Source organism: Geotrypetes seraphini, chromosome 11 (assembly GCF_902459505.1).
Source record: "Geotrypetes seraphini chromosome 11, aGeoSer1.1, whole genome shotgun sequence".
Taxonomy (NCBI): Eukaryota; Metazoa; Chordata; class Amphibia; order Gymnophiona; family Dermophiidae; genus Geotrypetes; species Geotrypetes seraphini.
The window spans coordinates 130,449,902-130,463,598 of record NC_047094.1 but is presented as its reverse complement, the minus strand read 5'-3'; the positions used below and the strand labels follow the sequence as shown (position 1 = coordinate 130,463,598).

General features: G+C 45.4%; 1 protein-coding gene across 1 annotated transcript in view; it reads left to right on the top strand.

Annotated features, from left to right (window-relative positions):
• Nucleotides 1–11,346, top strand: part of LOC117368888 (BPI fold-containing family B member 4-like) — a 55,665-nt gene extending 44,319 nt beyond the window's left edge. The window contains exons 13-14 of the mRNA XM_033962629.1: nucleotides 2,095–2,137; nucleotides 11,194–11,346. Coding sequence (XP_033818520.1) covers nucleotides 2,095–2,137; nucleotides 11,194–11,346 — 196 coding nt within the window. The remainder of the gene's footprint in view (nucleotides 1–2,094; nucleotides 2,138–11,193) is intronic.
• The last annotated feature ends 2,351 nt before the right edge of the window (nucleotides 11,347–13,697 follow it).

Here is a 13,697-nt window from a genome sequence, read left to right as displayed (position 1 = left end):
ACATGAGTTGATCGCGGAGCCCATCCCAGGCTCCGCGATTGACTCACATTGCCTTTGCGTTCTGTTCTCCCTGCTTTCCTGACGCCAAGCCAGGCACGTACAAGCACCGGGCCCACAGCCTCCCCCCCCTCCTTGACATCAATTCTGATATCGGGGAGGAAGTTCCGGTCCAGCCAATCACTGCCTGGCTGGGCCGTAACTTCCTCTCCAATGTCAGAATTGACATCGTTGGGGAAGGCTTGTGGGCCTGGTGCTTGAATGCACCTGTCCTTGTTGGGGAAGCAGGGAGAAATCAGCGGTGGGGGGGAGCAGGGAGAGATATACAGAAAGAAAGTGGGCAGGGAGGGAGAGAGAGAAAGAAAGGGGAAGGGGCAGGGAGAGAAGAAGAAAAAGTTGGAATCCTGGAGGAACAGAGAGAGATGTTGATTGGGGAATGGAATGAGATCTGGAGGAGAGGAAGAATGCAAGAGGCAGAAAGAAAGGAATATTGGATTTACAGTCAGAAGAAGGAAGTGCAACCAGAGACTCATGAAATCACCAGGAAAATGTAGGAAAAGTGATTTTATTTTCAATTTAGTGATCAAAATGTGTCCATTTTGAGAATTTATATCTGCTGTCTATATTTTGCACTATGGCCCCCCTTTACTAAACTGCGATAGTGGTTATTAGTGTAGGGAGCCTATAAGCGTCGGGAGCAGTGCGGGGCATTCAGCGTAGCTCCCTGTGCTAAAAAACGCTATCGCGGTTTAGTAAAAGGGGAGGGGGTATATTTGTCTATTTTTGTATAGTTGTTACTGAGGTGACATTGCATATTTTAAAGTCATCTGCCTTGACCTCTTTGAACCCCCGCCCCCGAATATAAATGATAATTAACATTTTCTCTGCATACAGTATGCTTTGTGGGGGTTTTATTTTTTATTTTATTGTTGGTAGATCATTTTGGCTTGGTCATTTTAAAAGTAGCTCGCAAGCCAAAAAAGTGTGAGCAACCCTGGGTTAAATCATATTCTGCAAATGCTATTCTGTAGCATTTACAGAATATGCTAATATCTGTAAAGTTATCCGAGTTCTCATTTGAATTTGAATGTTCATTGTTTTCTGATAGCTTTTGTTTTCTGTAATCTCCCTTTGATTTGCCAGATTCATAACATTTTAAATGGCCTTGATCCTTTATACGCATTAAGCGATCCCCAAAGATTAGATTAGATACTTTGGAGGAAGGCGGAAGAGGGGAGATACGATAGAGATGTTTAAATACCTACATGGCATAAATGCACTTGAGGTAAGACCTCTTTCGTTTGAGAGGAAGCTCTAGAATGAGAGGGCATAGGATAAAGTTAAGAGGTGATAGACTCAGGAGCAATCTAAGAAATACTTTCTTACAAAAAGGGCGGTAGATGCATTGAATAGTCTCCCGAAAAAAATGGTGGGGACAAAGACTATGTCAGAAATCAAGAAAGCGTGTGACAGGCATGTGGACTTAGAGAGAAGAGGAGATAGGGGATGCTGTGGATAAGTAGATTGAATGGGCCATTTGGTCTTTATCTGCCAACATGACATCACAATGCAGGTGTAAAGAGCCTTAGCCAATAGGAAGAGGAGGAGATAGTGGATGCTGCAGATGGGCAGACTGGATGGTCCATTTGGCCTTTATCTGCCATCATGTTACAATGTTTCTATAACTATAAAGTTCTATGACCTCAAAATGCAGGTGTAAAGAGTCTTAGCCTATAGGAAGAGGAGATGCAAGTGTTAAGAGCCGTAGCCAATAGGGAGAGGAGGAGATAGTGGATGCTGCAGATGGGCCATTTGGCCTTTATCTGCCTGTATGTTTCTATGTTGCATTTCATTTTTGTGAATACTAAATTTTGCATTAAGTGAGATTTTATAAAATACATTGCAAATTTTGGATGCTCCTACATAGAAATCCCATTTCCAAGTGCAAATAATCTATGGCCTATGAATTCTAAAATGTGCTCCTTGTTATTTGATCATTTCTTATTGCCTCTTCCTCCTATCAAGTCTTTAGATGGTGAAATCAGATTCAGGTACCAGTTTCTTTTTTCTTAACACGATTTTTCTCATTTTCTACAGCACCAAGGTCTCCCTGATGTCTTCTGAAGTAGGAGACATTAACGTAAGATCCCTGTTTTTCCAACATGTGTCACAAATTCTTTGGTTCAGATATAGAGGAGAATCCAAAAAGTATTTCCAATAATCACAAGTAAATCAGCAGTAATACCGAGACGACAGGAAAGTTTTTGCAGAGAAGTGCATATTTGCTGTTCTTATTGGACAATCTTGTTGTTTCCATTGAGAAATAGCATATATTTTACATACGTTCGAAACATGATGTCATATTAAAGTTTATACTATCTGTGCTAATTTTGCAATCCAAGGTGAACAAGACAGAGATTTCAAGCTTACATGATAGTGAAGTAATATTTTCTGGTTTTCACTGGGAATTTATTTGTCAGTTTTTTTTTTACTAAAGGCCAAATTCTCCAAATGGAATCCTGAAATTAGGCAGCGGGATACAAATTTTTGTTTTTATTAATAATAATAATTTATTTGTATGCCACCATACCGGCAAGGTTCTAAGAGGTTCACAACATAGGAAACAATACATACAGTTCCATCAAAATATCCTAGTGAAATACAATAATATAATAATGCATCCGAATAAAAAGCATGCCACATAGATAAAAATGCAAGTAATAAAAAATGATTTAAAAAAGCATAATTAAGTTAAAAGAAAAATGTTAAGATATCAACTTATTTTTTAGTTCAAAAATTTTATTGAGTTTAGTATAGAAAGTACAATAAATGTTAACAAGTCAAGAAACATGCATGCCATACCAATGCAAAGATTCACAAAATATTATCTACATAATGTAATACAGCAGGCAGACCTATGCCTATCTATAAGGAGGAAAGTAGCAGCACAACATGCAGCCAAAAGTACATGTGATATCCAAAACAGAGAGCACAGAGAGACACCGGAGCCATACACCTACAGGAACACTGGGATTGTGCACACTGAGTAGGTTATTGGAATAAAGTCTGGGAAACTATTTCTAAAATCTTAAACATGTCAGAACCTCTGAGTTTACGCATTATTATACTAGGTCATCACTGCTCAACATAGTGATATTTCTAGCCCTTAAAAACATATTACATTGCTGGAAAGACATGTCTAAGATATCAACTTATTAAATAAATAGGTCTTTAGTAATTTCCTAAAATCTAAATAAGAAACATAGTAACATAGTAGATGACGGCAGATAAAGACCCGAATGGTCCATCCAGTCTGCCCAACCTGATTCAATTTAAATTTTTTTTTTTTTTTTTTCTTCTTAGCTATTTCTGGGCGAGAATCCAAAGCTTTTCCCGGTACTGTGCTTGGGTTCCAACTGCCGAAATCTCTGTTAAGACTTACTCCAGCCCATCTACACCCTCCCAGCCATTGAAGCCCTCCCCTGCCCATCCTCCTCCAAACGGCCATGCACAGACACAGACCGTACAAGTCTGCCCAGTAACTGGCCTAGTTCAATCTTTAATATTATTTTCTGATTCTAAATCTTCTGTGTTCATCCCACGCTTCTTTGAACTCAGTCACAGTTTTACTCTCCACCACCTCTCTCGGGAGCGCATTCCAGGCATCCACCACCCTCTCCATAAGAAGCTTATATCCATAAGAAGCTTATATCATTTTACCGAGCCCTGTATTCAATTTGGCGGCCTGAACGGAAAAAGTTCTATCAAGAAACTTCTTGTAGTGCCAAGATTTTACAGAGGGATGTGGAAATAACTGCACTCTCTGTGTGTTCTTATTAAAGTGACTTCAAGAAAAGTGAGAAAGGACAGACCGAACTCTACTTTCTAGCAGATGCATGAAAACTTGAACAGCACTCTAAGCTCCACTGGCAACCAGTGTAGTTTCAGGTAGAAAGGAGTGACATGTTCCCATTTTTTTTAAACCGCAAATGAGGTAGACCGCAGTATTTTGAACTACTCTCGATCTCTAAGATTTTCATAGGGGCCCCTAAAATATACGACATTACAGTAATCGAGGATACTTAATATGGAAGATTGCACCAACAGCCGAAAAGAGATTTCGTCAAAGTATTTCATAATGGTACAGAGCTTCCAGAGCACCGAGAAACATTTCTTAGTCAGTAAGTTAGTATGATTTTCCAATGTAAGATGTTTATCCAACGTTGCCCCCAATATTTTTATTGTAATCTAACCCATTCACCTGTATCATTGTTTCTTTGAGCTTGTCGTTAGGTGTTGCTAGAAAAAAAAAAAAATAGTTTTTTCCTTATTTAATTTCAGTTTAAAAGCTGTCATCCAAAGCTCAATCTGATTTACAGTAGATGTAGGGAGAATAATAAATTCAGGAGACAGACTAGTAAGTGGGATGACTATAGTAATATCGTCTGCATAGATAAAAAAAACTTAAACTTTAAGAACGAAGCTAGATAAATATTGAACAAGGTAGGGGAAAGAGGGAAACCCCGTGGAACCCCGCAAGAATTTTTCCAACAAAAGGAGATGTCATCCTTAAACACCTGATACGATCTTTTGCCCAGAAAGCCTTGGAACCAGTTCAGGATGTTTCCCCGAGATTCCAATGGATTCTAAACAATCCAAAAGAATAGTCCAATCCACCAGATCGAATGCACTGCTTAGATCAAGCTGCAGAATCAGAGCATTTATACCCTGACTAAATAGTGAGTGTAGATAATCCAAGAACGAAGCCATTACCGTTTCGGTACTAAAACCTGACCGAAAACCAGATATTAAAACTTGTCCAAATATTTAACCAGTTCAGTATTGACTGCACCCTCTGTGGCACTGTTTTTAGACGCCTGCTTCGTACCTTTGGAGGGATGGCTTATGGACGCCTAAGGCCGGCGTGGGCACGGTTTGCGCCGGAACTGGCGTTAGACTTCCATAGGCGTTCCTATGCACCTCCATAGGCACGACACCGGCACCTTAAATGTAGGCCTTTAAAACGCTGGACTACATTTACGGCGCCTATGTTTATAAAAATGAGGCGATTCTGGAGATGGCATCTGCCAGTGATTGACACGTGACAGGTGCTACTTCCAGAACCAGACCCTAAGGGGCTCATAATCGAAAGAGAAAAACGTCTAAAAACCGGCCTAAGTTGGCACTTGGACGATCATACACGAAAGACGTCCAAGTGCCGATAATCGAAATGGGTTTTGGATGTGTTTACAAATGACCTAGGCCTTCCCAGTGCCACTGAACGACCAGAGCTAAACGGGGCATTTCAGGGGGAGTGTTGAGGGCGGGATTTGGGCGGGCCATGCTAGACTTAGTCGTACTGAATGTATAACCGAAAGTTTTACAACACAGCCTAGACAGAACTTGGATGTTGTGACTTAGGCAATTTAAAACATGGTCTAAGTCACAAAAAAATGACCAGTTAAGCACTGCACACACATAGTACAGACCCCCACACACTACCCCAGTGATCACCGACCCTCTCCACCCCCATAAAAATATTAATCACAACTTGAAAAATGTGCCTCCATATACCTGGCAGCCTGGTATAGGAAAGACTAGTCGTGCTGCACAGAGGCGTCTTAAGCCGTCTTGGGGGTGGGTTAGGAACCCAAGAAGAGGAGGACCCATGCCCATAAGCCCCTGTAACCACTGCATTGCTGGATAAACATGTGCACTCCCCTAAAAAAACCCCAAACCCTTTTGTACTGCCCTATAAGTTGCTTCTGCAGCCATAAGGGCTATTGGGGTAGTAGCAAGGTTGGTTTAGGGGATTTTGGAGGTGATTTGGGGGTTCACCATGACCTATAAGGGAGCTGTAGTGAGAAGAAGACATGGCACCGTTTTTGTGATGTTCACAGCAATGCCCTGTAAGGTACCCCACTATTTAGGTGCCATGTCTGGGTGTTCAGTCCATCACTTTGCAGACCCCTCCCACGTCCAAGAGGGCTTGTTCTAGACGTTTTTGACTTGGACGAAAAGTTGGACGAAAATGTGGTATAAAGATGGACGATTTAGCGACTTGGACGATCAGATTGGCAAGACGTAAACTTAGACGATTTCAAAACGAAAAAAAAAACTTGTATGTACTTTTCGAAAATGTGTCCTAAGCTGTTTTTTTTTTTACTTTGGACGACTTGCGGATTAGACGAAAACGGACTTAGACATTCCTTTCGATTATGCCCCTCTAAATGTTATAGACTGATGATTATAAATAATATGATGAGTTAATTAGAGATGCTAATTGCCTTCTGTTCAATTTATATATGATGGTCCTTTAAAAATAATGTTTATTATGTATTACTGCTAATTTAGCTGTGATTCTCAGATATATGTTTTATTTAAAATATTGATAAACCACTCTGTCCAATAGTACTACGAGGGGGTCACTGGAAAGTTCTCAGCCCAACCAACAAAGTTGAGTCAGTCTCCATCGAGGGCTATTCACTTAGGCCTCCTTTTATCAAGCCGCGTTAGGGTTTATCACCAGCTTCTACAGTACACGCCCCAACGCTCATAGAATCTCTATGAATGTCAGAAATTTTACCGCAGCAGCTGGCGATATAAACACCTTAACATGGCTAGATAAAAGGGGCCTTAGTCCAGTGATTTTCCACTTTTTCTCATTCCGTTGGACAAATACAGAACAAAAAAAGTGGAAAAAATCACTGGACCAATTACATGTAACCCTCGATGGACACAACCCCAACTTTGTTGGTTGGGCTGAGAACTTTTCAGTGACCCCTCAGATATTAAACATATCGCGACCTTAGAATTACATGGTTCTAACCGTACCGTCATTCTCAGTAATTTGAAGTGGAGGTTTGTGGGGCAATTTGGTGTTCAATGACATGTGCGGATTTATTTATTAACTAGTGTTTAAGTCCGTTACATTAACGGGTGCTAGAATATATGTCTGTCTGTCTTTCTTTCTTTCTGTGTCTCTCCCTGCCCCTGTCTCTCTCTTCCTTTCTTTCTGTCTTTCTCCCTCCCGCTGTCTGTCCTTCTTTCTTTCTAGTTCTCTCTCTAGCACCCTATCTGTCTGTCTTTCTTTCTTTCTGTCTCTCTCCCTGCCCGCTGTCTTTCTGTGTGTCTGTCTTTCGTTTTAATGCGCTGCCTCCTTGCCTGTCTTTCTGTCTCTTCATGGCCCCCTCCCCCAAAGCATACCAAGATTGCTTCCAGGCTCTCTTTCCCTCTCCGTCCCCTCCACTTCCCTGTGCACAGCAGCAGCATTTCCCTCCCACCCTTCCCTGTGCAGCAGCAGCATTTCCCGCTCTTCCCTGTGCAGCAGCAGCATTTCCCCCCCCCCACACACACACACTTCCCTGTGCAGCAGCAGCATTTCCCAGCCTTCCCTGTACAGCAGCAGCATTTCCCCCACACACACTTCCTTGTGCAGGGCCGCCATCAGAAATTTCTGGGCCCCTTACAGAGCAATCCTATTGGGCCCCCCAAGCACACCTTTCCCAGCCCCCCGACCCCCCCTTCTTCCATGGGCCGAATACACACATACTTTTCTCTGTCGCCGCACTCTTTGACCAAAAGATTTGTAAGCCTGCAACCACGTCAAGTTAGACTCTTTCAGCAGCTCCCCTCCCTCCCCCTTACCTTTGTGGCCAAGTCAAAATGATCTACCAACAATAAAATTTAAAAAACACAAAGCACGCTGTACGCAGAGAAAATGTTAATTATCATTTATATTCCGCGGGTTTTCAAAGAGGTCAAGGCAGATGACTTTATGCAATGTCACCTCAGTAACAACTATACAAAAATAGACAAATATTCCCCCTCCCTTTTTACTAAACCGCGATAGTGGTTTTTAGCGCAGGGACCTGCACTGAATGCCCCACGCTGCTCTTGAAGCTCATAGGCTCCCTGCGCTAAAAAACGCTATTGCGATTTAGTAAAAGGGGGCCATAGTGTAAAATATAGACAGCATATATAAATTCTCAAAACGGACACATTTTGATCACTAAATTGAAAATAAAATCATTTTCCTACCTTTGGTAATTTCATCACTCTCTGGTTGCACTTTATTCTTCTGACTATGCATCCAATATTTCTTCCCTTTTTTCAGCCTCCTGTATGCTTCCTCTCCTCCAGACCTCATTCCCTCCCCAAACTTTTTCTTTGTTTCACCCTGCCCCCTTCTTTCTTTTTCTCTCTCTCCATACCCCCTTTCATTCTGTTTGTCTGTCTTTCTCTCTCTCTCCGTGCCCCATTTTTCTTTGTTTCACCCAGCCCTCTTTCTTTTTTTCTGGCTCCCTGTCCCCCCCTTTCTTTCTTTCTCCTTGCCCTCCCCTATTCCACCATCATTGGGAAAATGCTGCCACCGCCACTGGGGAATAGGCTGCCACTGCCGCTATCGGGAACAGGCCGGCGCCGAGTTCGCCTTGCTTCTCTTCCCCGCAGGGCCGACCAACTCTCGCCACTCGATGTCAATTCTAACATCGGAGAGGACGTTCTGGGCCAGCCAGGCAGCGATTGGCTGGCCCAGAACGTCCTCTCCGATGTCAGAATTGATGCGGGTGGCGAGAGTTGGTCGGCCCCACAGGGAAAAGCAGGGAGAACTTGGCACCGGCCTGTTCCCAAAGGCGGCGGTGGCACTCAAGTGGCTAAAGAGACGCAGTTTGCCAGCCTAGGGAGAACACTGGAGGGTGGCCAGCTGTGCACCCCCTTGGGGTGTAAACCCGGGGCAGACCGCCCCCACCCCCACCTTGGTATGCCACTGTCTGTACCTCACTCCCTCGCTATGAACAAAAATTCTTTCTTCTATTCCCCGTGTACACAACCATCTCTTTCCCTCCCTTCCTCTCTCCCAAGTTCATGCCTTCTGTGTCCAAAAACACATTCCCTCCCCCACCTCAGCATCTCTTTCCCTCCCTTCCTCTCTCCCAAGTCCATGCCTTCTGTGTCCAAAAACCCATTCCCTCCCCCACCTCAGCATCTCTTTCCCTCCCTTCCTCTCTCCCAAGTTCATGCCTTCTGTGTCCAAAAATGCATTCCCTCCCCCACCTCAGCATCTCTTTCCCTCCCTTCCTCTCTCCCAAGTCCATGCCTTCTGTGTCCAAAAACCCATTCCCTCCTCCACCTCAGCATCTCTTTCCCTCCCTTCCTCTCTCCCAAGTCCATGCCTTCTGTGTCCAAAAATGCATTCCCTCCCCCACCTCAGCATCTCTTTCCCTCCCTTCCTCTCTCCCAAGTTCATGCCTTGTGTCCAAAACGCACTCCCTCCCCCTTTTGTGTTTCCCGTTTGCCTCCCAGCCCATCTTAGCAACTTTCTCAGCAAAATGTAGCTCGAGCCTTGTAGGCTTGTCTTCTATTTCCTGCCTGTCCCGCCGCGCACACATAGCCGACCAGAAGTCTTCCCCGACTTCAGCGCTGTCGGAGGGCGGGCTTTGCTTAAGCCCTCCCTCCGACGTCAGCGCTGACATCGGGGAATACTTCCGATTGGCTGTGTGAGCGGCAGGGCAGTCGGAGTAGAAGACGAGCCTCGCGGCTTGAGTTATATTTAACCCCGCGGGTCCCCCATCGTCCCCGTTCAGCTCTCTCTCCTGCGCACCCCCTTGGGGCGTGCATCCGGGGCGCACCGCACCCCCTAGGTACGCTACTGGCCCGGGCCCCCTGTTAGCTCCGGGCCCCTGAATGCAGGACTGGTAGTACTGCCCTGATGGCGGCCCTGTCCCTGTGCAGCAGCATTCCCCCCCCCACACACACACTTCCCTGTGCAGCAGCAGCATTTCCTGGCCTTTCCTGTGCAGCAGCAGCATTTCCCGGCCTTCCCTGTGCAGCAGCATTTCCCGCCACCCCCTTCCCAGCTGCCGCATTTAAATTCAGAAAAAAGCGCTGCACCGCGCTACCGCTGGCTTTGGCGTCTTCTATCCACTGTGGCCAACCCTAGCGGAAACAGGAAGTAGTCAGAGAGGGCGGGCCACAGTGGACAGAAGATGGCACGGCCAGCGGTAGTGTGGTGCAGCACTTTTCTCTGAATTTAAACTCAGGTGAGCCGGCGAGAAGGAGGAGGCTTAAAAGTAGCTGGTTTTGGCGGTGAGTGAGGGCGGGAGGGGGGAGTCGCCAGCTGTGCTGTATCTCTATGTTCGAGGGGAGTGGCTAGAGTGATCCCTGCCGCCGCGTTCTAAAATGGAACACGGCCACGGATCAGAAATCACAGCGGCAGGGATCACGCAGTTTTAAAAGCGCATGCGCAGGTAAGATTTTATTATATAGGATTTAACACCAGAACAGAGTTTCTCCAATAAATCCTCGTGAGTGTTGTAACATCTACATGTCAGATAGAATCCGGAAGTGATCGGAGTTAAAAATACTGAAAATTGTCACTTAGAACCCTGTAATTCTAAGGTCACGATATGTAGTCTTAAAATACAAAACCAAAATCAAACTTGAATATAAGCTGAGAGTTTGGGGCCAAATCAATGGAGAGTGTGGCGCGGTGGTTAGAGCTACAGTCTCAGCACCCTGAGGTTGTGGGTTCAAACCCCACGCTGCTCCCTGTGACCCTGGGCAAGTCACTTAATCTTCCACTGCCCCAGGTACATTAGAGAGATTGTGAGCCCACCAGAACAGAGAGGGAAATGCTTGAATTACCTGCATGGAAACCGCTTTGAGTGTGGTCGTATAACTGCAAAAAGACCCAATCCCTTTCCCTTTAGTGATTGAAATATAGGTCACTTTCTATCCCACTTTCTCGCTACCCTTCCCTCTTACTTTCTCTTCCCCCTTCTCCATTCCCGAAGCAGCAGAGCCAGCCCTGACAATCCCCCCTCCCTCCGTTTCTGAAGCAGCAGAGATGGTCCTGACAAACTCCCTCCCCCTCCCTCTCACACCTACCTGAAGCAAGTAGCAGCAGCCGGCGAGCAGAGGAAGCACCAGTATACAGGCGGCTCCTGGCCAACCCCGGCAGGGCCTTTCCTGTCTGCTGCTGCTGCTTCTGGGGCTGGAGGGAGGGGGAATGGGGGGGGTTTGGTCAGGAGCACGACTTTGGATGTTGTCTGAGGAACACGGGAAAACATTTTTTCTTCTGGTTGGTTGAGTGAGCCGGTTAACTGAGAGTCTACTGTGCACAGAAACAGGCAGGGTGATCTTTCATAGCTGTGAGAAAAGCAGAATTCTTTGATTCGTTTTTTTTCTTCCACCCAGACCTCGATTTTACAGCAACTGGTTCAAACTATTGCGAAGGCGGGCTTGGTAACCTCAATAAATAGTAAGGAACATTTCTTATTATCAGTCTACGAAACAGATCATGAGTTTTCTGCTATTAGTGGAATTTCAGAGAACAGCACTACCTTTTAGAAAGTAAAGTGAGGGTATGTGGTGTCCGGGGTGGTAACGCCCTTTCCCCCCTTCATTTCCGCCCTCCTCTAGAACAGTGCATCGCAAACCACTGTGCCCCTCGCGACCCCAGAGGCTCTCGCTCTGATGCCACCTTTCTATGCGTGGCACCTGGATGTGACATCAGCAGGAGAGCTGACGCAGTCACAAGGAATGTGTTGATGTTATTACTTGTGACGGTGAACAACTAGAGGTATTGGGGGAAGGGAAGAAGGGTGCACAACATGTCGCCTAGGGAGGACCGCCCCCCTCGCTTACTACGCCACTGTCACAAACTGTGTGCCGTGAGCCACCAGGGAGGAGGATAGGCACCGGTGCCAGCTGACTGCTGATTGATCGTGCCTTTCGCCACAAGATGCACATCCTGTAAGCAATCAGCTGGCGTCAGCGCCTCTCCGTCTTCCCTGTCGGCACTCCCCCCATTGGTGGCTCAGGTTTGTCTGGAGGGCCTTTGCGCGGATGTTGACATGACGATGTCCTGCATTCGTGTGACGTCATCTCATTGGCATCCGCGCACTTCTGGATGTCTCGAGCTGCAACCACTATGTTTAGTGTGCTGCGGCTCAGCAAAGTTTGCGAGACACTGTTCTAGAGGTTTTGAAGTTATGATGATTGATTTGATAGAGCGTCTGATATTTCATTGACAGTTCCACTCAAGTAATATGGCATCTGAGGTCTTTTTCTCTCTTTTCATGCATAAATCCACTGCCAGGTTGTACAGTGAACATTATACAGTTTATTGACATTATTTGCATAGCAAATACGATTATTCAATTTTGGGGATTTTGTGCAGCTCTACTCTTGGTGCTAATTGAAAACGCCATTAAAAGCCAATTAAAAATGATTAATTTAAGTTCCACTTTGTCACCGGCAGCCTCAGGGCAATGGGTCCTAGGGCACTAGTAACAAAAGAAAACTCCCGTGACCTGCTATGGGATGCACAAGGAAAAAATAGGCCACGAAAAGAGAATACCAAAACACCAGGTAAGTGTGTAGCCTCAAGCAAGGTCTGGGTTTATTCACAAAAAACCCCCAAACCCATTCAAACCAACCAACTTGCCTAAAGTTCAACAGTTCCACATTGGAAGAAAGAAAATCAATCTTGTCAGGATGTTCAAAAATATATAGTATAGTCCAAAGCAAACAAACTAATTCCAAACAGTCCCTCGATTAGTGCCAGTCAATAAAGTTCTTGGAAACCCTTTCCCTCAGTATTGGGAACATAATCAAATTGAAAAACTCACAATTCAGGATTTCAAAGCTGCCACTGGTTCTCCAGCAGATTAATGATTCAAAACTTTCAAATATTAAAAAAACAGTGTTTTGGGCTGATATCACTACCTCAGCCTGTGCTAGTGCTATGGCACTAGGCCCCAGCATCTGACTTGCTGGCCAGGGAGTGTGCTCTGTATGGTCACAATTTGCAAATGATATGCCCTCAAACCCACCACAGAAGACACAGAGCAGTCCCTACTTCCTGGGACTGGTAACAGCTCTTCCCCCACCCAGAGGGAAAGAACCCCCCAAATCCAAAAACAGTTCTTTAAAGTTCTTACAGGTACCCCCAAGCACCACACCTTCTTCAGGGTTACTCAACAAAAGGCATTTAGTAAGCTTAACCAAACAGTATCCTAGTCAAACATTTAGGCAGTTTAATTCACTTGCCTTCAGTACAGCAGTTCAGCTCCAGCTCCATGGTTTGAAAATCCTGGGGCATTAAGTTTGGTGGCTCCAGATCAGCCTCTGTCAGCTCCATACATTCAGGCTGTTCACTGCCATCCAGAGCTCTCGGTCCTGAGCCTCCCTGCCTTCTTTGTTCCTCCTGCTTTTCCTTCTGCCTCTCTAGCAGTTTTGCTCTCTGATGTAATAGCCTGCAGCCACGCCCCAAACTCTCAGGTAAAAAGGCTTTCTGGCTGGTTCTGCCTCCAGCCTGCATGTGACTGCTGGGAACTAAACTAGAGCTGTGTGGGAGTTGTGGAACAGGCAAATCTGCTCTCTTGCTCCCTCTAGAGTCCAAAAAAGAAAAGTCCCCCAAATGGTTAGTTTGGGGTTTAAAATGAGCTATTTCTAGTGCCTTTGCTCCAGGTTTCTGCACTGCTCTGGGGACACACCTAGCAAGCAAAGGCTGAATACCACAGCATGCCTACAATGAGGTGCCTACCCATGCCTACGTGAAAAGTGGGCAGGATTAGGGACAGAGTTTGGGCATGGAATGACTTAAGTGCAGGTAGGCATCTGGGTTAGGCACTGATAAATTAGGCCATGAAAATCTTGGTCTAATATACCGGCATCAAACATAGGGGTCCTTTTAG